Genomic DNA, 21,568 nt, shown 5'->3' on the forward strand with positions numbered 1-21,568 from the left:
GTTTACACTCCATAAATATGTATGTGGGCAGTGTGCCAAGATGCTCACAGCATGGTTTTGTAGAGTTAAATGGAAAAACTTAGAGGAATATGTGAGGCAAAGCATCAAAATCTACCGTCTTATCTACTGCTGCAGGTGGAAATGTGTGCTTGGACTCAGCAGTTTCCACTTACAGTGAAAAGTTGAGCAGTAAGATGCTCTCAGAATTGCTTTTTAAAGGCACATTATCAGGGGGGAAAAAAAGTTTTGAAAGTACTAACCTATCTTCTAAGTACTTTATTAAAAACTTTGTCAAAGTTGAAAAATCTAGATCGGTTTAAGTCAGCACTTTTTTTTATTTTGGGCATTATTCAGCGTTAGCAAAGGTGCTACACTTCTTGTCCTAACTACCTATGTTGCTTTGCCTGTTGTTTTTTGGGTGGTTTTTTTTTTTGTGAGCCAGAGCTATGCTACTGTACTCAGAATACTCCAAGATTACAGGAAACATGAGATACAAAAAGGCCACGCTAATTACTATTTTTTTTCTTGCACACCCAAAATTAAAGCATTAATTGTATAGTAAGACTTTTGTTGTCCAGGAACTTTCCATGCTAAATCATCTTTGTGAAATGTTGGGGGTTGTTTTTAATTTATTATCAATTTTACAAATACATGTGTCTTACTAGGTTTGGAGTCTTTGTATTTATTAATAGCTAGTAGACTATTATAGAATACATGATGTTTTGTTGAGCTCTTGAAAGTTAAAATTCAATAATATGCAGAGAGATTGACCTAACCTACATGCACAGGAGCTGTATCATTTTTTTCAGTGATTGGGAAGATATGCATAGGTTTTTATTTTAAAAAAAAAATTAATTTTTTTTCAATTAAATATTTACACGGTTGCCTTAAACCAACCCAAGGGAACTTTCTGTTCAGATGTCCGTGTGTCCAGCACTTGGCTATCTAAATCAACAATTTCCAGTCCAGTTTTTAGTTGCAGAAGTGCCTGTGATTATTTTACCTTACCTCCCTGGGTTTTTTGTATTTTTAATTATGTTTTGCTCTTGGAAGCCTTAAATTAGGTCTGCTTCCCTGGTACTGTGTGGTGGGGATGGGGTTTTCCCAATGTCCAGGCTGTTACCAGGGGCCGTTCCTGCTCCCAGCAGCGTCTGTGTTGCCGGAGATGTTCCCTGGTTTCCCGAGGGCTGCGAAGCGATGAGAAATCCAACTCGGCACCGCTGAAGTCTCCTAGCTTGCCTGTTTTCCCCACACACACCTCTTTACAGCATATAACTGTGATTTATTATAAGGTTTCAAATATTTTAATTTGTGGAATTCCTCTATTTAATTGTCAGAGCTGATTACTTCAGCTAGATGCCCTTTACAGTTATTAAAAATGCATTTTTGGTGTGTTAAAAAAGCCTGTCTCGAAAGAACATATAGAAAATGATTTGGTGGCATACAGTTTTGTAGGCTAAAAAATACTTAATTAAACACTAAAATAACATTGAGCTGGAAGAGTACTGAGTATTACTTTTATTTTGTTCTCTTCATGAGTGTGGTTGGTTTTGGTGCCCCAGGATAATTTTCTAATGTCCTACTGATAGATAGGATGAACCTTGGCCTTTGTCTGTGTACACCGGGTAACTGCAGCTGGGCAGGTACTATTGCTCTGGGTGCCTTTTGTTAGGAAGCTGTTTTGATGAAAAGTTGAAACGTATGATCTGTGAAAGCCAAATTTACTTCTGCTCGCCAAGGTCACCTTGGTCTTGCTGGCTGTGTCCTGTCTCCTTGCTCAAACCATCACGGGCTCGGCTGTCCTAGGCTAAGCGTGAGCTGGCTCTGGAGGGTCATATTTACACTCATTTTTTTGACCCTACAAGGCTTAATTCCTGGTTGTTTGTTTTTTAAAAAAAATAATACTTTTTCTGCGTGTGTCCCCAAATCCTGTCCTTTCCACTTCTGTAACGTTTTTGTGGCAGCTTAATGTTCTCTCTCTCTCCTGGAGCCTCGCAGTGCAGCCATGCAGTCACAGGAGGAGCTGCTTTTATAGCGGGGTCAGCAAAACAGCTAGGCACAGTCTGCCCTCGGATGATGCGCAGACCAAAATAACTGAAGAAATGCTCTCTTTATTATTTCATTGTTACAATAAATAATCCCTTTTCGCTGTAGCGTCTAAAATATTCATGTGCGTTTTATTTAAGTCAATGATGCCCTTTCAAGTCAAAGTCGAGAGGTGACTATTTACAGAATATCTGTTTGGGGAAAGCACTGAAGGAAGTGTTACGGTAATAGGTTATATACGTTACATTCTTCCTCGGCTGATCGTCATGCGTATCTTATTTACACCATTTCATAGCATCATCATCATACTGTGAGGGAGAAGGGCTTCACTTTCTGTTTTTGCAGCTAAAGCTCAACATCGCTCTACAAAACAGCTTAGAATGGGGGAAGATACAGCATGCCTTGAAATATATATTTATTTCAGAAATTGAATCTATTTTTAGAAAATAAATTTGCCCATCCATAAAAGCACATGAAAGGTCACTGCTGCTGTTGAAAATTGCCTGGCAATTCAGTTGCATCAGATATCAGAAGGAAAATAAGATGTGTGATGCATGGGGTGCAGATTATTTAAACTGTGCTGCTTTGCCTTGAAAAAGGGACAACACCTGAAAAGATGGGGAGGAAGAGTTTCACAATTTACATGGGGATTCAGGTGACCTGGCTTCATGTTGGGGGATGCTGGAACAAGGGCAGAACAGAGTTTTGAAAGGAAGTTCAGAGTCTAAAAAGAGCAAATGACCTCCTGAAGTGCTGTCTTGTGTCCTCCTCCCTTTTCTGTGTCTCCTGAGAAGTAGGATTGTTTCTTCCCTTGCAGGAGCAGGCAGCATGCTGTGGCACTGCTGGAGCAAAGGGAGGAGTCTCCAATGAGGGGAGAAGGAATCTGGGTTCTCTGAGCCCTTGATGTCTTCTCGTTTTTACATCCGTCAAATCTGTCGCACGATAAGATAGGAAACGGATGGGATTGTTCCTCTATGCTCAGAGACTTTTTCTCACTATTTTAATCTTCAGTTAAATGGATAAAAAGATATGGAATATGGCTACTGCTATTTTGTTACTGTAAGTTCAAAATGTTTATTTCTGTTTTACTGTCCTGTTTTGATGGATAGGACTGGCTGGTCCTAGTTTAAAATACAACAAATAGGGCTGTGGGAGACAGTAATCCTCTGTTTTCTGGAAATAAATTAGTAACGTTACTGCTCAAAGATCTTGCTATTTATCTTGGTTTCTCTGGCATTTTTCAAAATGCCAGATATTTCTCTAAAATCCAGGCTCTAAATCTGTCCACGTTAATTCTTGTAGTTGTCCTCAAAACTACAAACCATCCTGTCACTGTAGGGTAACCAAATAACAGCAACCTCAGACTTCTCCGTTCGACAAAGTCATTTGTCAAAAAGATTGCCTTGCAGCCGCGCTCGGCGCTGAAGGAGGTGCGGGGGAAGCGCGAGGCAGGGGAGGAGGAGGAGGAGGAGGGCTGTGGCAGGGGGCGATGGGCACAGGAACTGCCTCTTCTGCACCGCGTCCCAAATGGCAGCATCTTCACCCCATCCCAGACTGCTTGGGAGGTGGAAATTAAATGTGGCGGAGTCACAGCCAAAAAGTGCTGCCTTGCTGGATAGTTACGGTAGCAAAGCCTGGGTGTTGGGTGCCCTTGGTGCAGTACTCTGCTGAAAACCTTGTGTTTTCCACCCATGTTCTCCTGTAGCCTACCCCGGGGGCTACCTGCTACCGAGCCAGCTGGCCACCACCTGCATTTCCCAGTGAAGGAATGGGGTGTTATGTAAGGCTGGGTGATAAGAGGAGGATGTAGAGAGATCTGGCAGTGTTCTTATTTTCTGGAGAACTGGGGAAAACAAAATGCATGGGGGAAGGCACAGAGAGGGCTTAAATGTTCTGTGAGGGAAAGGAGATGGAGGTGGTGTGGTGGTGGAAGATGCTGAAAAGGGAGTTGGACATGATTGTCTTTACAGGTCCCTTCTGACTTGAGATATTCTACATTGGACTGTGTCAAAGAGAGTTTTACGTGTTGGGGTTCTGTGTATGCTGTGGCATTACCCCCTGTGTGCAGGGGTGCAGGGTGTGCTGCCACCCCTGTGCCCATCACCCTCCTGCAGACAGGCTCGGCCACGCTTCCTCCCAGGCGCTGGCAAAGCTTTGTAGAAGGTCGAGGTGTTAAAGAGCATGCAGTTCTGAATTCTCAGGAAAGGAGAGATTACAGGCATTTGCAAGCTGCTGATGTGGGATGTACTTGTTCTGTAGTCCCTGTTTGGTGGTAGCTCAGAGATAGTCATAAGAAGAGGGGTCGTCTGCCGTGACTGCTGTACCCTGGGACAAAGCCTTCGATGAGATGGCACGGACCTGTAAAGCCTCAATGAAGTTTACTTTGGTTTTGCTCTTTAGTAGTCTCTGTGTAACCGTTTGGACTTTATAGTTCTTGTTAACAAATCCTCCTCCAGCCTTTGTGCCTATAGTGATGCTGCAGCTCAGAGGACCTTTCAGTGCTGCATTTGAAGGTTCAGATTTGGCTTTTCTCCTTTCAGCAGTCACCAGAGAGTCTTTACCTGTTTGTTTTGTGCATCTTCTCTTAATCGAGATTTCTCCTTTAAGTGCTTCGGTTTTGCCATGGCGTCTTTTTTCATTCTGCTGAGCCAGAGCAATTATTTCTCTTAGCCCTGCTTTTGATACAGCCGGAGTGCTTCTAGGTTATTATCTATGGATGTCTTTTCCTGAAATGATGGGATAGACAGTTGTATCTTACTGGGATTAATTATGATTGTAGGTAAAATGGCATTGAATTGCTCAACAGTGAAGTGCATCGTCACTCCCCTCCATCCCTCAGCAAAGGGTTTGGAGAACAGAAAGGACAAAGCAGTGCAAGCAGCAGACGTTAAAATATTCCAGATTCTGGTCTTCAGCCTCTAGTCCAGAGGGCTTTTTTTTGGGCTTGTTCTGAAAAAGCATGTAGCTTTTATAGGAGGTTTTCTCAAATCTCTGGTTTTGTACAAAATTAGGGCATAGATGGTGGCCTGGAAGTGGCTGTGGGGAAGCGTCTCTTCTTGCCATAGCCTATCCTCTGGCATTGAGCAGATTTTACTTCTAGTTCTGTACATGCATGAAACAAGCGAGATTGTGCTTTTTTTACATATTTGAAGTTCTTTGAGTGGTCACATTGAAGCACTTCCAGTGCGTATCGGTGAAATAAGAGGCAGCAAGTAAAGGAAGGATTGTCCCCGCTTTACATGTTTGGACCTCAGGCAGAAAAAAAGCCAAGTGACTCACCCCAAAACTCATGTAAGAAGTCCTGTGTCTCAGTGTCATGCAAAGAGATGAAGTGAAGCCTTTCAGAATTACAATCACTAAGAAGTTTAATGGTTTTGAATGTTAAACTTTCTTGAAAACTGCCCAGGGAATCACTAAACACCGACTGTAGCTCCCCTGCTCATGGCTGGAGAGATGTCCCAAGGGTTGCAGGTACCATCTGTGGGTAGCCCGGTGGCCTGTGAATGCCTGCGCTGCCACGCAGCACCCTCTGATTAAAGGCTTCTGGCTAATCTCGCGTTCCCCAGGTGCGTAACACCAGATGCAAAGCAAGACATCCATCTCCTTGCCAAAGATTTGGGTTTGAAAGATGTGAGGTTGCTTGTCAGAGGATGTTTTGACTGGGGCAGGGCAGCTCTTCTGACAGGGCACGTGGCTGTGGGGACAGACAGTGCCCTTCCTCTTCGCAGCAGACTGGAGTTGAATTTTGAGAGGAGGCTTCTAGAAATGGACTCAATGTTTGAGAAGTCTGGGATTAGCATATCAGCTCAAGGCATCTCTTAGGGTGAGCAGCAGTAAGTGGTTGAGTGTCAGGGTTTAAATGGTTGCTGTTACGTGTCCATTTGCCTGGGCAAGACAAATGGGATGCGTTCGTGCCTCTGGGTGCCTGTGCTGTGGGCTCTGACTTGGAAAGACCAGACCACTCCAGTTTATGTTCTGAAGAGTCTTGAGGTTAGAAATTTGTCAGAAAGTTTTCTACATGGGAAAATGAGGAGGAAATTAATAGGGAGGATAATGAGCTCAATTTGGAGATTTTTTGCACTCGTGAACAAAAATGTGCAATTACCATTGAAGATACAAAATGCTGGACCTTATGACTCTGCTGTAGTGTTTGGACACAATAGTGCAGACTCGAGATGGCTGTTTATACTGAAGAGAACCCCTTGCCACAGACAAATGTTCAAATGTCAGATGAGAAATACCCTAGCAAATGTTTTTCACAGTATATGTATTTATAGAAACTGGTATCAGAGACTAGCAAGCCATAAAATGAACTGTCCAATATTTTATCATCCTTGCAAATTTAACTGAAGAACTCCTGAATGATCTTATGCAGTGAAATACAACACCATCGTTTGACCTCCAGTTGTTACACAAGTAGACAAACATTTCAATGCTGAGAAATGCCTGGGTCAAACAGTAGTTTGGTGTTCTGCAACTCATTTGTTTGATTTTTTTTTTTTTTGCAGTGGCTAGTGTTTCTATATTTTTTTCAACATGCTCTTTCATTATAGGGCACTAACAGTGCTGTGAGGAAAAAAAAGTATATTTTTAAGTGTGAATATAAAGAATTAAGGCAGCATCGTCACCCAGTTTTCAGTGATAAAATGGGAATTGGTTTTGACTCCCATTTTAATTTTACCAGCACAGGAAGCTTCTGGTCTGGTGGAGGGTCAGGGTGGGCAGTTTCTTTCTCTGATAGCTGATACATGGGAAGACATCCTGTCCTCAGTACTAACTGAATAATAGCTTGAAAGCAGGATGGCACAGTCTTAACCGATCGATTTGTCGTTGACTGACCTGAGAGGGAAGATGAAAAAGATTCAAAAGCAGATAAATAATTGACATTACTAGCCTTGAGTCCATTCAGTTTGCAACCTTTTCTCCTTGATACTAAAGATATCTGAGTTGCTTTTGGCAGCTTCTTTCTTTGGCTCAAGCTCCCCTGCAACCTGGATGTTTGATTGTAGATGGAAATAAAAATTAGACCTGAGTGGGGGTCGGTGTTTCCATGAGTAGATGGATTTGTGAGTGCAAGCAGTCTCTCATTCCACTGCGTGGCCTGCAAGAGCAGAGCTTTTTCTGTATGTATAATATAAAATGTCAGGCACTCGGTGCTCTGGGAAGTATTTTTCTGGGTTTTTTTTCGCATATCCCAATACTTTCCTTCTTCCCTGTAATGTGGCATTTGGTTAATGAATGTGCCAGAGTGAGAAAACCCAAAGGAAACCCCTGGCCGTTTTCCCAGGAACTTTATTAATTTTGCAGCTTTCAGATTTGAGGAATAAGTAAGGTCCCTACCCCCACTCCAGAGAGGCTCTTAAGTGTTTTTTAAACTGTTATTCCTAAAGTAGGTTAAACTGTAGGTGCCTGAACCCTTACAGTACCATCTCAAGGTAAGGCATTTGCCAGAGCATGGAGGCAGAGTCGTCTTTTCTGAATGCCCCAGCACAGGGTATAAGTGAGAAGCCACCAACACGAGACTGCTGAACAGTCAAGACTGCGGATTTCCAGCGTGTTACCTGTAGGTGAAAGCACAGCGTGGTTATCCCTGTTTTCCCCAAACACCTGGCTTCATCTTAGTTACATAAAAGCCAAGCACTGCTGTGCATGTTCTGGTCCTGGAGGGTCAGAGAGAAGGGGGGGTTGGGACCAGTGATTAAGTGATTGAAATGCTGCACCCCATCAGGAGTTCACGGGCTGTGAGGTCCTAAGTTGCTGAGGCACAAAATAGTTTCCACCTCAGTATCCTCCTCCCTTTCAGCACTGATCTCGGCACCTGAAGGTTTCTCTGCTCCTCATGTCTGCTGATGCCTCTGTGCTGTGCGCGAACTTGCCTCAGTTGATGCAAACGTTTTATCTAACCTCTCTTTCATATTTCTTTCCTTAAATTTTTTCCACCTCCTCTCTCTAGCCTTCTCTGTAAATGTTAGATATAAAAGGTTATGTACAAGCATGTAAGTTACAGAAAAGTTGCCAAAAAACCTTAAAATCTAGACTCTTCAGAGTTTGTCTGCTGTTATGCAGAGAGTGTGGAAGCAAATATTAGTCATTAACATAATTTTCTGTGTTGAGTCAATATCTATTTTTAGGTGTGGAACACACAAAGACAACTAGACAACTCTTTGACACATAAAACACATTCATTTGACATCATTTGTGTTTGGGCCTGGGAGGAGAGGAGGACAATTGCTGAACACACTGCATTCGTGATGGAGGACCCCCCCCCCTTTTTTCTAACAAGACACATTTTAAGACCTGATGCAGGAATGTACTGATTTGTTTATATTTTATATAAATCAAGATAAAGTACAGAATATTCAGGTTTGGATCCAGTGCTATTTCAGATGTGTTGCAAAGTAATTAATGATCTGTGCTGAATACTTGCCATTAGGCTTTATTCAGGAAGTATTTTTATTATGTTAAATGTGTGTATTCTAAGTGCATATATTATTTTTAAAGTGCAGAACGTTGGGGTTTTTTATGCACATGTTATAATTATAAATCTGATTCATAGACAGAAGAGCAGTTGAGTGTATCTTGATTTAATAATTTTCCAACGGAACACATGCAGTGCCTCAGCTAGATTTTCTTTTTTTGCTTGGTCATAATATTTTTCTGGTCTGGTTCTCGGCTTAGAGAGCAAGAGAACTTCTCGTGATAAATTGCAGATCTGACAATGAGTGTCAGTATACGGTTCCCTCAGCAGATGTTCCTTTAGCCTCATTTCACCAGTACTTTACTGTTCATCCAGAACAGATCCTGCCAGCTCGGGAAGAAAACACAAAGAGCGATAGCACAAAAGATCCCTCTGCAGATAACCCTTCAAACACTGGGTGGGGAAGGAAAAGCTTGCTGGAACTTCATAGTGCTGCCCGTGTTGGATACAGTAAATCATCCAAACACCCACAACCCATAGGGGTAAATGTATGATGCCACATGTAATAAGTTGCATGTTCATCTACCTCTGAACAAGTTATTTTACGACTGCACGTAAAGAACCTTTGCATCTCTTAAAGGTCTCTCCAGCTCTTCCTTTGTTCTTCCAGCCTTTCCTGGCTTTGTTGGTTTTGTGGAATAGGTAGTGTCTGAACTCGAGGGTTATTGCTCGGGAAAGAACAGAGCGTAATCTGGCTGTATAAAATGTAAAGGGTGGCTGTAGTTTACTAACCTGCTTTTCCTTTTCTTCAATCCGTAGGTGTCGTATGCCCGTCCAAGTTCAGCATCGATCAGAGATGCGAACTTGTATGTCAGCGGCCTTCCCAAAACAATGACCCAGAAAGAATTAGAGCAGTTATTCTCACAATATGGGCGCATCATCACCTCACGGATTCTGGTTGATCAAGTCACAGGTTAAAAGAAAACTTTTCGTGATATGTGCATGTTGTTCTGGAAACGGCAAAATTGTAAATGCTTACTGACAGTTGGGTTTTAAGAAAAAAGGAATTTTAGTGTAAGATGCAGTACCCCTGTTCTTTGTAAGTGTAACTGTTTGGAGGCATAACTGCTGCCTCTAATGAGGAATCTCAAAATGCAGAATGTTGTTACATGAAATCATTATAATACCTGTGCTAGGAGCTGATTTTGGAGAATACAAATAGGAAGAGCTTTTTTTTTTTCTTTTAACAGGACTTTCCTTAATTGGCAAGCCATGTATTCTCTAGAGTCAAAACCAACATTCAGTTTATATTCATTACAGAGATGAGGCTGTTCCTACAAATATTCATCTGTTCACATGTTTTTACTTCCCAGGGGTTTCTCGAGGTGTGGGATTTATCCGTTTTGATAAGAGAATAGAGGCAGAAGAAGCCATAAAGGGACTAAATGGCCAGAAGCCTAGTGGTGCTACAGAACCAATTACTGTGAAGTTTGCCAATAACCCCAGCCAGAAAACAAGCCAGGCACTCCTTTCACAGCTGTATCAGTCTCCCAACAGACGCTACCCTGGACCACTTCACCACCAGGCTCAGAGATTCAGGTAATTACCTGGAAAAGAACTCAAGTTCCACCCGCGACAACAATGTGGGGCAGGTGCTGCGCAGGAAAATATGCTTTAGTTGCGTAGGCTGACCTGATTTTCTTTGTAAAATTAAATATTCTTTCCTGGAGAATGAGGAGGAAAATCTGCTGACAGCAGTAGTCATGTTGTATTTACTAAAACAGCTGAAGTACTGTACAATCAGATCTCATGAAGGCTCATAAAAAAAGGGAGGACAGAATAGAGTTACGCTGGTAATCAAATGAGCAATGACTATCCTGTTCTTTCTCTTTTTTTTGGTAACGCTTTTATTTTCTGCTGTATTATTACAGTTTTGATGCAGCTTAGACTTTGATGTTAATGACAGTGGATTGGTAGCAGGAAAAAAGCTGAGTCTGTTCCAGTCAGCAGCAGTATCATTAAATTTATTAGCCTGAGATATCTGCTCTTAGTATAAAGAGACCTTGTATTAGTCTTTGGTGTGATTTTTTTTTTTTTTCAGATACTTTCAGGGATGATGTGTAAGCCAGAGCTAGCAATATCTGATGTTCTCATCATTATTGTTATTTTATTTGATAATTTTCAGACAACCTAGCATTCAAATAAAAAGCCTGCTTTTGAAAAAGAAAGCCTGGATGAATTCACACAAGAGTCACATACTGGCGTTAGAGAATTATTCAAAACTAAGTAATTTTAGTTTTTCAGTGATTCATAAGTCCTAATGAGTTTAAGATCATCAAGTCAGTCATTGGATATGTTACATCCGCAAATGTTTTTTGCGTCTTTGGCATAAAGCTGTGTCCATTGAGGTTATCACTAAATTGTTCTGTGAATAGAAAAAAATGTATTGTGCTCCCATGGAAAGCAGATGATTATATTCTGCAAAATTTGGCGGTTGTTTAGGTTGACATATTGTGGAAGATTAATACAAAATATATGTAGTATGATGGGGAGACAACATAATGTTAAAACAGTTAGTGTCAGGAATTTATCTAGTCACAGCAGTTTGGGGCTACAACATTTTACTTTCAAGTTAACTGTAAATGCAAGGTGAACTGTTGAATTATATGAAATATAAATTCATACTGTTTTTAAGTAAGACAAATCGGAAGTGGATTTTCTTTTAAACTAAACCCTGCAAATGAAGGCTTTCTCTTAAGACTTTAGACAAGTTAAAAATGGCTTTAAATGACCTGATGGAAATTTAAGCACAACCTCAGATTTAACAAAGCAGGCCGGGAGTTGTTAGGCTCCTTAGATGTGTGGGAAACTTGTTGAACATTTCTTCTTTGAAAATGGAACACTATTAATAATAGTTCCATTGAGCGATCTTGCCATCTGTGAGACATTAACCCAAAGACCCTCCTTCTCTTTTCAGGCTGGACAATTTGCTTAATATGGCCTATGGCGTAAAGAGGTAATTAGAATTCCACAGATTGCCAGATGTCCGTGTTGGCACAGATTGGTGCTACAATTTATTTTTTTTAATTCACTAACTTTATTTTTTTTTTAATTCCTTCTTTTCTTCCACCAGCATGTCAAATTCTTTTTAAGTTTGGACTTCGGTTGGTTTTTGTTACTTTAAAGGCCACACATGCAAATTCTGTGGGTTGTTGTTTTGTTGTGGTTTTTTTTTTCCTTTCAACCTTTTTTTTAATTTACAGGTGGGTTTCTCAAATGGTTTAGGTGCAACAGCTACAAGCATTCAAACTGCAGTTGCCCTGCTAAGTAGTGTTTCTTTTGGAATCAGAAACGTTAACTTGTTTTTTAATCTCTGATTTGATGATGGAAAATTTAACAACCAAAAACAGAATCATGCTGTTGCTGTCTAAATCTCACAGTTAAGACTCTTCTACATCTGGCTTCACAAGTTTGACTTAAATATAGCTGTGTGCACCTTAATCAGCCCCAAGTTTCTTTTGTTACAGGTTTAATGCTTTGAAAATTTCGCGGTGCTTGAGATTTCTCTTTTGTTTACAATAGCTCTGTGTGTTCGTATGTATGTGCACGCATGTGTGCCAAAGCTCAGCTGATCTGTAAACATTCATGCTGTTCCGTGAGTATGTTCCATGTTTGATCTGATAGCTCAAATGAGCTGACGTGTTGTTAGTGATTCTTCTAATGGCACATCAACACAAGCGAACCTTGCAGCAAAATAAAGGCGTAGTCTTATTCCTGATGTTACCGTAAGATGTCCAGCCACCCCCCACAATTAAGATGAGAAAATACTACTTAATCTTCTGAAATGGTCTACTCACCAAACTTGGAAATTGTTCGAGCTTTCTTTTTTTTTTTTTAAAGCTCATCCAGTGAAATGGTATGGTAAGTATATCTCTGCACAAGTTAGTAGTGGACAGTAGCATGAGTTTTAACTGCTGCCATGGCAGGTATCATAAAAATGGTAAATCTTAACAGTACTTAGACAAGCAATAGTCAAAAAGGTGGCAGGTCTTCCCAGAACTGCTCACTTCTGGTGTCATTAGTGCATTTCTTACATCTGTGATGATGGTGATCTGATGAGTCAGAACCACCTGATTTCATCCCACACCCTTTCTCCTGCGTTGTCCCCTCTCATTTGTTTGTTGATACATTGCCAAAAATGTGGCAAACCTCTGAGCCCCAAGTTAGCTGTTAGGTACAAGTCAGTGTCAGAAGGCTAGGTTTGTTCCAGGAGTTCTCCGTTGGTTTTTGATGCTTCTCCTTCCCTGGAATTGCGCGGATGTGTGTCGCAGGACAAACAGGGCTTAGTCTTGACTAGTCAAAGTTTGAATTTTGATTTCGTGTGACCTACAGAGGGAGAGTGAGCTACCTGCCTTTATAGGCTATGCATCTGCTTTTTTGGTATTCAGAGCCTGCAGTGTTAGTCTTAAATCACGGCAGTGTTTAAGTTCCTTTGTAGGCATCTTGAATTAATTCTTTTCTCCTCCCAGCAAATCCTGAAATGGTATTGATGAAAATTTGTTTTGTGGAACAAAGGTTTTATTGATGCTAATTTTGGATCGCTTGCTAGTAGCAAAGCTACTTATGCAATCGGTTATCTTGTATTTGTGTCAATACACTTGCACTAGTTTTCTGTATGTTTTCCTGGATTTAGAGCAGCTCCCGCGTTCATGGTGCATAAATAGTTGAAAGCTGAACAGCTCCTAAAGGTTTCCTGGGAAAAGCTGCTCTCCAGTGAGCTGCATGTGAAACTTTTAACCCTTTACATCAGTGCAGCATTCCTAAAAAATGCAAAACTGCTTAAGCTACCATGCGACACTTACAGCTTTGCAATGTACAGGTTTTACAATAACATCATTTAGCTCATAGTGGATACGTTAGTGTTGTACTTCATGTTAAATTTAAACATTGCAGAAAAAGGAGTGTTCGCTGGCTTATGTATGTTACTAGCAGAATTGGTACTTGTCAACAATGGGCTTAAAGTCACATCTTCTGAATTTCAGAAGAAACTGAAGCTGTTGGCTTGTTCTGGCTCTTGGTCCTGTCTGCCTTATTTGCAATTCCACATATGGTGGAAGGAGCTGTATAAATTGGTGTTGTCCAGCTGGTTTTGTTTTCAGCAGCTGGGGAAATACCCTGGGTTAGAGCCGTGTACTGAAACATTATGATAATGTTACCAGTTTCAGTATACAGGAGAGAAACTGAAAGATGTTGAGAGCAGGATTTGCAAAAGTGAAGTTCAACTGGAATATTGCCACATTTTTACTACACTGTCTGCAAACCTGTATGTGTGAGGATCCAGCGCTGTGAGCATTTGTGAACTGTTTGTTTATAGCGTAGCTGCAGCCTCATGATGCTCCCTGGCTTAAGATGTATTTTCCAAGTGTCTTTTTTTTCTTCGAATATATATATATATTAAAAAGTGCTGTCAGGAATCAAGAGAATGGTGAGCAGCCATCAAGTGTGTAGTTTCTCTTGCAGTTATTCACTATACACTGTGTAAGATTGTGCAGCTGCTTAGATGTATGGAAGTACTGCAAATACAAAAGAAGTGTTGGAGTGCAAGAGCTCACTCAGCCACACTGAGTCCTCCCCTCCACTCCCTCACTCGTCACTCAGAAAATCCTGTGGAATTATTATTCAGTTCTGGTATTAAAACTCATCATACTGAAGGTACATGTGAAACTGGATTTTATTAAGACGTTTCCTCTGTGCAGTTGTTACTTTAAAACATATCCCAAAGTGTAGCTTCAGAAAGCATGTCTTTTTTTTTAATTTTCAAACTGATGAAAGGAAAATTATGTTGATCCTGAGGGCTGATACTACTTAACATCTTCATTAATAACCTGAGTCACAGGCTGCGATGTGCCCTCCTTGCGTTAATGGGTGACACTAAGCTGGTGAGGGAGCAGGGACAGACACTGTGCTGGTGGCCATGGCTGCCACTGGGGAGACCTTGACGAGCAACGTGGTGAAATTCAGCAAAGACAAATGTGGAGTTTAGCCCTCGGCTGCTGCCTTCAGCTCCCTGCAAGGGGCATTAGAAAGAAGATGAAGCCAAGTTGTGCTCGGAGGTCAACTGCAAAAGGACAAAAGTCAACAGTAACAGGTGGCAGCAGGGGAAGTTCAGCTGAGTGTAAGGCCAAGTCATTCCCAGCGAGGATGGTGCAGCCCTGGAGCAGGGGCTGCAGGAGTGGTGTTCTCATCCTTGGAGACTTTCAAAACTTCCTTCTGCGAGGCTGTGAGCAGCAGGTGTAGCTTGAGAAGTTAGCTGCGCTTCCAGCAGAACGTTGATCAGGTGGCCTCCGTAAATCCTGCACAGTCCGTGTTATTCTGCCATGGTTCTGCATTCATAAACACAGCACCTGGCAAGTCAGATGTTCAGCTTAAATAGGTCCCAAAGAAAATGAGGTGGTTAAAGTTAGGGGGCAACATTAGTTTTCCAGGAGCTTTTGTCTCTACGTGGACTGTTTGGAGATCCTAAGAGCCTGTCGTGGACATGAAGTCTCACAGTATGAAGGTATTAGATGACATGTTCATTAGTTACATTTAAGCACTTTTTTACTTTACAATTGCTGCTACAAATCTCCTTTAATATGTGGCCAGCTTTAGGACTTGTTTATTAACTGGATTTTTTCCCAGTGTATGTCAATTAAGGACTAAGTTAGGAGATGTCTCTCAGTCTGACAGTATTTTTAGCTGAATCCTGACAATGGCATTTCGTATTAATCTTTAACACAAGTGGTGAAGTTTGAGGTTTTTTCACTGCAAACTAGTGAGAAGTAAAGCATTAGATCTCCATTGCCCTGAAGTTGTATTATTTTAGTGATGGGAATAAGTGGCAGATTTCTACAGGCCTTTTTAAATGAACTCGTGTTTATAGCAGCATGTGCTCACTCTTTCTTCTTTGGTTGTCTTCAAGCATTTCTTTTATTAGATCTTTTTTGCATCCATGTGGGACTTACCTTTGAAGGGAGATGCCGTTGTGCCCAGATTTGGTCTGTTGATTTAGTACAGCTCCCCTCTGCTTAAGCAGGAGTTAGGGGCCAAGGGTGGCTACGTAGTCATCTTCCAGGGACAGGATCATGAACCTTCATTAACGTCGCCTTGATTATTTTGAAGTCTTGGTTCCATGTAGCTTGTGCCAAGAGATATATTTAGAATAGACCCCTCTTTTTACTCGGTAGGTTTTCTCCGATCACAATTGATGGTATGACGAGCCTTGTCGGAATGAATATCCCTGGTCACACTGGGACTGGATGGTGCATCTTCGTCTACAACTTGTCTCCCGACTCAGACGAGAGCGTGCTGTGGCAGTTGTTTGGTCCCTTCGGAGCAGTCAATAATGTGAAGGTGATCCGTGATTTCAACACCAACAAGTGCAAGGGATTTGGCTTTGTCACCATGACCAACTACGACGAAGCTGCCATGGCGATTGCCAGCCTTAATGGATACCGTTTAGGAGACAGAGTATTGCAAGTTTCCTTTAAAACCAATAAAACCCACAAATCCTGAATTTCATATCCTTACTTACTAAAATATATATATATAAATATATATACGAACAAAACAAAAAAAAAAAAACTCTTCAAGGCTTATATTCAACCATGGACTTTATAAGCCAGTGTTGCCTAAGTATTAAAACATTGGATATCCTGTGAGGAACAGGAAAGGATTTTATAATGCTTAGAAAAAAAAAAAAAAAAAACTTTGATGCATTGAATGTTCTTTCATAGCTGTCGTTGTTGAATATAATATACATAGATAACAATGTGCAGGGATTTTTACCCGGCCAGCTAGTTTTACTACCTTCCTTGAAGGTGGGTCTTTTTAAGATGACCATTCACTCATTTGAAAAAATAATAAAACAAAAACAATTTTTACGAACTAATGGGATTAAAAGCGAGAAAAAAGATTTTTGTTTTCTTTTTCTTTTTTTCAAAACATTGATTGAATCAGATTGGTAAACCCCCCACGTAAATTAAAGAGGAACAATAAAAATTGCAAAAAGAACATAATTTTGCAACTTTTTTTATTTTTCCTTTTTTCTTTTGTATCATGTGAACTAAACAGTCTTCTGTTAGGGAATGGGGTTATAGGGGGATACCTGATGACATAACAATTTAAATAACATTAACAATGTTGCCAAAGAGGTGGTCTCTTTGCTGAAAATGGGTTTCAAGAAAAATCTATTTTTATAAAATATAAAGAATTTTTACAAGAGAATCTGGATTTGAGAAAAAATATTTTGACTGGCTAATTTAGGGGAAATTGACAACTTTGTCATGTTCATACTGCACTGGTAACTTTTTAGAGATCAAGATGTGTGTTTTAAACTGGATTAGTAGATTGTTTTTTGAAGGATGGGCTACAAACAGATGATCTTCGTATCTTTTCATAGCATGTAATAAAAATATTAAATACAGTACGGGAGAGTGTTCTTCCCAGGCACGCAGTTACCCACAGTCAAAACCCAAAAGCAAGGAGATGAGTTGCAAGATGGTTTTTCTTTAAGTCATCAGTATGGGATATCAGCAGAACAAAAGTTGAAAAATTAATTTTTTGATCAAAAACTTCCTTGGTTTGAGCAGTAGGTGCTACAAAATTATTTACATATCTTAGTATCATAGTTAAATGTAATGTGTTTAGAAAAAATACATTTGCTTTAAATTTGTTAAGAATTTTCAAATTCACTTTATAGCCCAAGCTAATATAATTGGGCTGTGTTGGCACATTTGGAACACTGTTTATGTTGCTTGAAACACTTATTTATTTAATTGCCGATGTGATGCATATGGCCAAAATCAAATATAGCTAGTTTGGCTAGTCTACTTATTTGTTTACTTAAACTATGGGAAGAAGCATATTATTGTGTCATTTTGTTGTGTGTGTATGTGTATATATAATATAAATATATATATATATAAAGTTATTTTTTCTTTTGGTTAATTTATTATAAGTTGTAACACTTTGCTAGTTTTGTTTGTATATGTCTTAAAATGTTTTCTTATGATACTTAAGTGACAGAGGTATCAAGGTAACTTGTGTAGAAATATTGTTTGATATATTGTCATGTTTGTTGTGAATATTTTTTCTTACTGCACAGTAGAAAAGAAAACAACTGGGTCTTTATTTTAATGTAATTCAGATTGGGGAAAACAGAGCTAAGGGAACAAAATGACTGAGGGGGTGCTCTCCCATGTCCAGTGCACTGATCATTTTAGTATGTTTGTGCTTTGTATGGTTATATATTTAAAACAAAAAAGGGTCATGCTCTTCCCTGAGTACTAGAAACAGTTACTCGCTATGCATAATCTAGTTGATAGTTAAATTTGCTATTGCTTTTCTTGTCTTGTTATATAAAATCTTTTCAATACAAGTTTAGTCTTAATGGTAATAAAACGTTATGGTTATTTATAACTTGTGCTTATTTTGTGCATTTTTTCCATGCTATACCCACTAACTGCATGTAGACTAAGTATTGTTTTTTCACACTGAAGAGGCAAACTTTTGTAGTAGACAAATAACTAAAGCAGAGGCTGCATCATAATTTTATCAGTTTTTTACTTTAACAATGTTAGATTTTAGTTTAAAGGAACACTCATTCAATGTTCAGGGAAACCTTTATACATCATCTGCTATGAATGAGCGCAGTTTGCTGGGAAAGTTTTGATGCATTTGCTAAGCATTAGTGGGGAAGGCATGTCAGAATCTTTTCTCTACGATGTGTTTTACTATCTGAATAATAATAATAATTTAAAAAAATCTTTCTTAGGACCAGGCAGTTGTATACTTTAGTTATAATGAATGACTTCATGTTAACCTTGCTAGTTTAGATCATTTCTGAGGGAAAGTATTGTAAATGTTTTTTTCATAACCTTGTTGTGTTTGAATTATTTGTACTTTAATTGTCCAGACAATAAATGAAAGTGTGTAGAATGGCTATGGACTTTCCACCTTTTTAACCGTGTTCAGATGTGTTAGTAATCCCAGCTGCACCTCAAACGAGGTAGGTGTTAGAGTCTGATTTTGGAAGCAAGGTCTTCGAGAAACGTACTAGTCAAACCAGATTGAGCATATTCATTATTTGTTTTTCTTTCTGAACATTAGAAGGAATCGGACATTTGATTTAGGATGTTGAACACCAAATGCGAAACTGTAACTTTATTTGAATGTGGAAGATACTGAAGGATTTCTACTATATACAGTATTTTTACACAATGAAAATATTAACTCAGTCGATATCAACACTTAGCAAAAGTAGCAAACAAATTTCAACGTTAATACAGATTTGAGCCATCATTTAGTTTGAGTTTTTTATGAATATGCTATGAATGTCATGCAATATGAAACAGTGTACATACTATCTGCTGTACAACAGTATATATGATCACATTCCAAATTTGATTTTCACCATGTGTTATAACTAGACTTGATACTTCTTTCAGTTGACTTGTTTGATTCCCATTAATACATATATTCACTTTATGTTTGTTCTGTAACATTCACTAATTGAGAATATGTACCTTGTAAAACTGCAGCATTGAATTTCATAACAGATTAGGAAAACTATATCAGAGGGCTGGACGGACTGTGTGGTTCTTCAGCTCCTTCACCTATTAATAAACTCGTGTTTTTGTGAGATTAAGTTACCATGTTCGTTATAATAATTAATTTCAGGCCACAGAATGAGTTTGTTCTTAAATTTATGGCTTGCTTAAAATTCATCCTTAAATCAACCTCACCATGCCACGATTAAAATGCAGAAGTTATTAATTTGCTTTGTTTTAAGACTTGGCTCTGAAATACAACTTCCATCCATCCATCTATATGTATATATACACACACCCTTGGTAATATGCATATGTATATATACACATACTTTACAACATAGTGTAACGTACATCAGCCCACTGGTAAAAAACCCTACACTTTCCATTTAAGAGGGAACCATAGTAAATCGTGTTTGTTGCAATATAACATTTATCTACATTATAGCATGTACAAGATTGATCGCCTTTTTTTCTGCTCTTTGTTCTGTATACCTTAGACTGTCAGGAAAGTAGCAAGAGGAGAACTGCCATGAAGTCACAATGCTCTTAAGACAGCACTGTGACTGCACATACTGGCATTTTGTTCTTGGCTTCAGAGAGGCCAGTTTTGATGCAGATAATTTCCTACCACTTCACTTAGAGCTCAGCTACACATCTACCTCTTATTCATGTGAGGTGCTGATGTCTGCATTCTGTACAGCTTGTGCTAGTGAGCTGTGTAAGAGCTCACATCTATGTGTAACACAAGAGAAAGGACACTGCCACTTATAAAGATCTGATATGGAAAGTTCAGTCCCTCTTTTGAGAGCATCACGAATGTACACACTGGATAGAAGTGGTCACAGACTGGCCCTTGGTTCACTACACTCTGTGAGTGTTTTTAGAAAGCCTTAGTGAAACATCATTTCTGCCCAGCTGGGATCAGAACCAAATTTCACTAACACTCATTCAAAGTAATCAAGTTTTATATTTCTTTCCTGAAAGGGTAATCACTCTTTCTGCAATTAGCAAGCCTGCTGCATAAATGGAAAATCACCTGGGGGAGGGCGTTTCAAGTGCATTCACTTCATCCTCCACTTCAGAGTACCTTGGGCACAGAAAAAGGCTTTGAATGAACGGAGTGGGGAGTGTGTGTCGGAAATGATGGCTGCCATACTTCACTGTGGGAAGGCACTGAATTTTTAGCAATGATGTGCAAGTATTCTGGTGCCATTAATGGTTTCCATTGAGATGGTTGGGCAGGGGGCCCTGGGCACTTGAATCAGCCTCAGGATAATTAATGGGGAGAGGCACACCCAAAAGGTGTCCTGGGGAGCCCTCTTCACCATCACCAAGAGTAGGAGCCAGGTTGTTAGCTCACACCCCTCGCTTGCATGACCACAGCTAGATGAGGTCAAGTCAGGTCAGCGTGTGATGACAGAAAAGATTTGCTCTGTGCCCTGGAGTTCTTGCAGTCTGAGCTCGCTGCACAGAAGTAATTCATTGTGCATACAGAGCAAAATGAAAGGAGATCAAATCCAGCATAACTTTATGAAAGCTCTGACATCTCAGACTAATCCAGTATCTCCTAAAAATAACTGACTTCTTAAACCCAGATGTAGTGAAGCCAATCTAGCTGAGCTGCAGTAACTCAAGGAGGGGAAATGACTTGGGGACAAAGAGGAACTTCTGCAAGAGGAAACCAAAAGCAGCAGCCTCACCTGGAGACACGCGTAGGCACAACCGCTGGGCTGTGACTGCTGGGCACTGCTGCAGTGCAGGGCCCTGGCCTCTTGCTGAGGAAATCGCTTTCAGCCCAGGTGCCTTGGGGTGGTCCCTTCAACACCTGAGAGGTGTACGCTGGGGTGAGAGGCTCTTCTGAGGTCTCTCCCAGAAACAGGCTGGTGTGGTGTGCTTGAGAAATTCAAATGGGATCAAGTGTAGTAAGATACCAGGGTGATCAGGAGAATGGAAATTTACTCCACAGAAAGAGTCTCTGTCCTTTTATTTGTTTTCTGTTCCCATAAACCAAAAACCTGTGTTTCAAAAAGCCTGTTCCTTGTAAATCTACCACAGGTGAGCATTGGAAAGGTCTGTAGGAAGGAGAGCGACCAAAAAGATGGGTCATATGAAGGCAGGCTCCTTTGCCTTGCCCACAGCTGAAAATGAGAAATCAGACTGGTTCTTTCTGCCTTCAGAAAGCAATTTTCTGAAATGCTCCTTCAATAGAAGTAACTGGGGAGATGGTGATTTGGATACACACACAAAATTAAACTGCTGCTTTTCAGACAAGGTTTGAAGTTTTGTCTGCCACACCCCTAAGTTATAACTGATATTTTTAAACACTAGTTATTCTTGAACAGTAGTAAAAAAATAAAATCCTAAATCCTCTATCCTATCTGTTCCACAACGAACCTCGAGTCTTACCTCACATCAGTGGGGTTTGGAGCTGCTGGCAATCATGACCCACCCAACACACCCCTGTCCGTCCCCCTGCCCCGATATAAAGCAAACCAACGTGCTGAGAGCACTG

The 21,568-nt window shown here is 40.2% G+C and overlaps 1 protein-coding gene across 6 annotated transcripts in view; it reads left to right on the forward strand.

Annotated features, from left to right (window-relative positions):
• The window catches only part of ELAVL4 (ELAV like neuron-specific RNA binding protein 4), a 43,080-nt gene extending 23,925 nt beyond the window's left edge, over window positions 1–19,155 (forward strand). For 2 of the 6 annotated variants that reach the window (XM_009875408.1, XM_009875406.1), the window contains 3 exons: window positions 9,284–9,437; window positions 9,838–10,063; window positions 15,691–19,155. In XM_009875408.1, the coding sequence (XP_009873710.1) occupies window positions 9,284–9,437; window positions 9,838–10,063; window positions 15,691–16,018 (708 nt within the window). In that variant the 3' untranslated portion in view covers window positions 16,019–19,155. Of the gene's footprint in view, window positions 1–9,283; window positions 9,438–9,837; window positions 10,064–11,441; window positions 11,481–14,741; window positions 14,756–15,669 lie in introns of all 6 variants that reach the window. The other 4 variants (XM_009875407.1, XM_009875404.1, XM_009875405.1 and 1 more) reach the window with 4 other exon arrangements.
• Window positions 19,156–21,568: the final 2,413 nt, after the last annotated feature.

The sequence above is a fragment of the Apaloderma vittatum genome, unplaced genomic scaffold, assembly GCF_000703405.1.
Source record: "Apaloderma vittatum isolate BGI_N311 unplaced genomic scaffold, ASM70340v1 scaffold428, whole genome shotgun sequence".
Classification (NCBI taxonomy): domain Eukaryota; kingdom Metazoa; phylum Chordata; class Aves; order Trogoniformes; family Trogonidae; genus Apaloderma; species Apaloderma vittatum.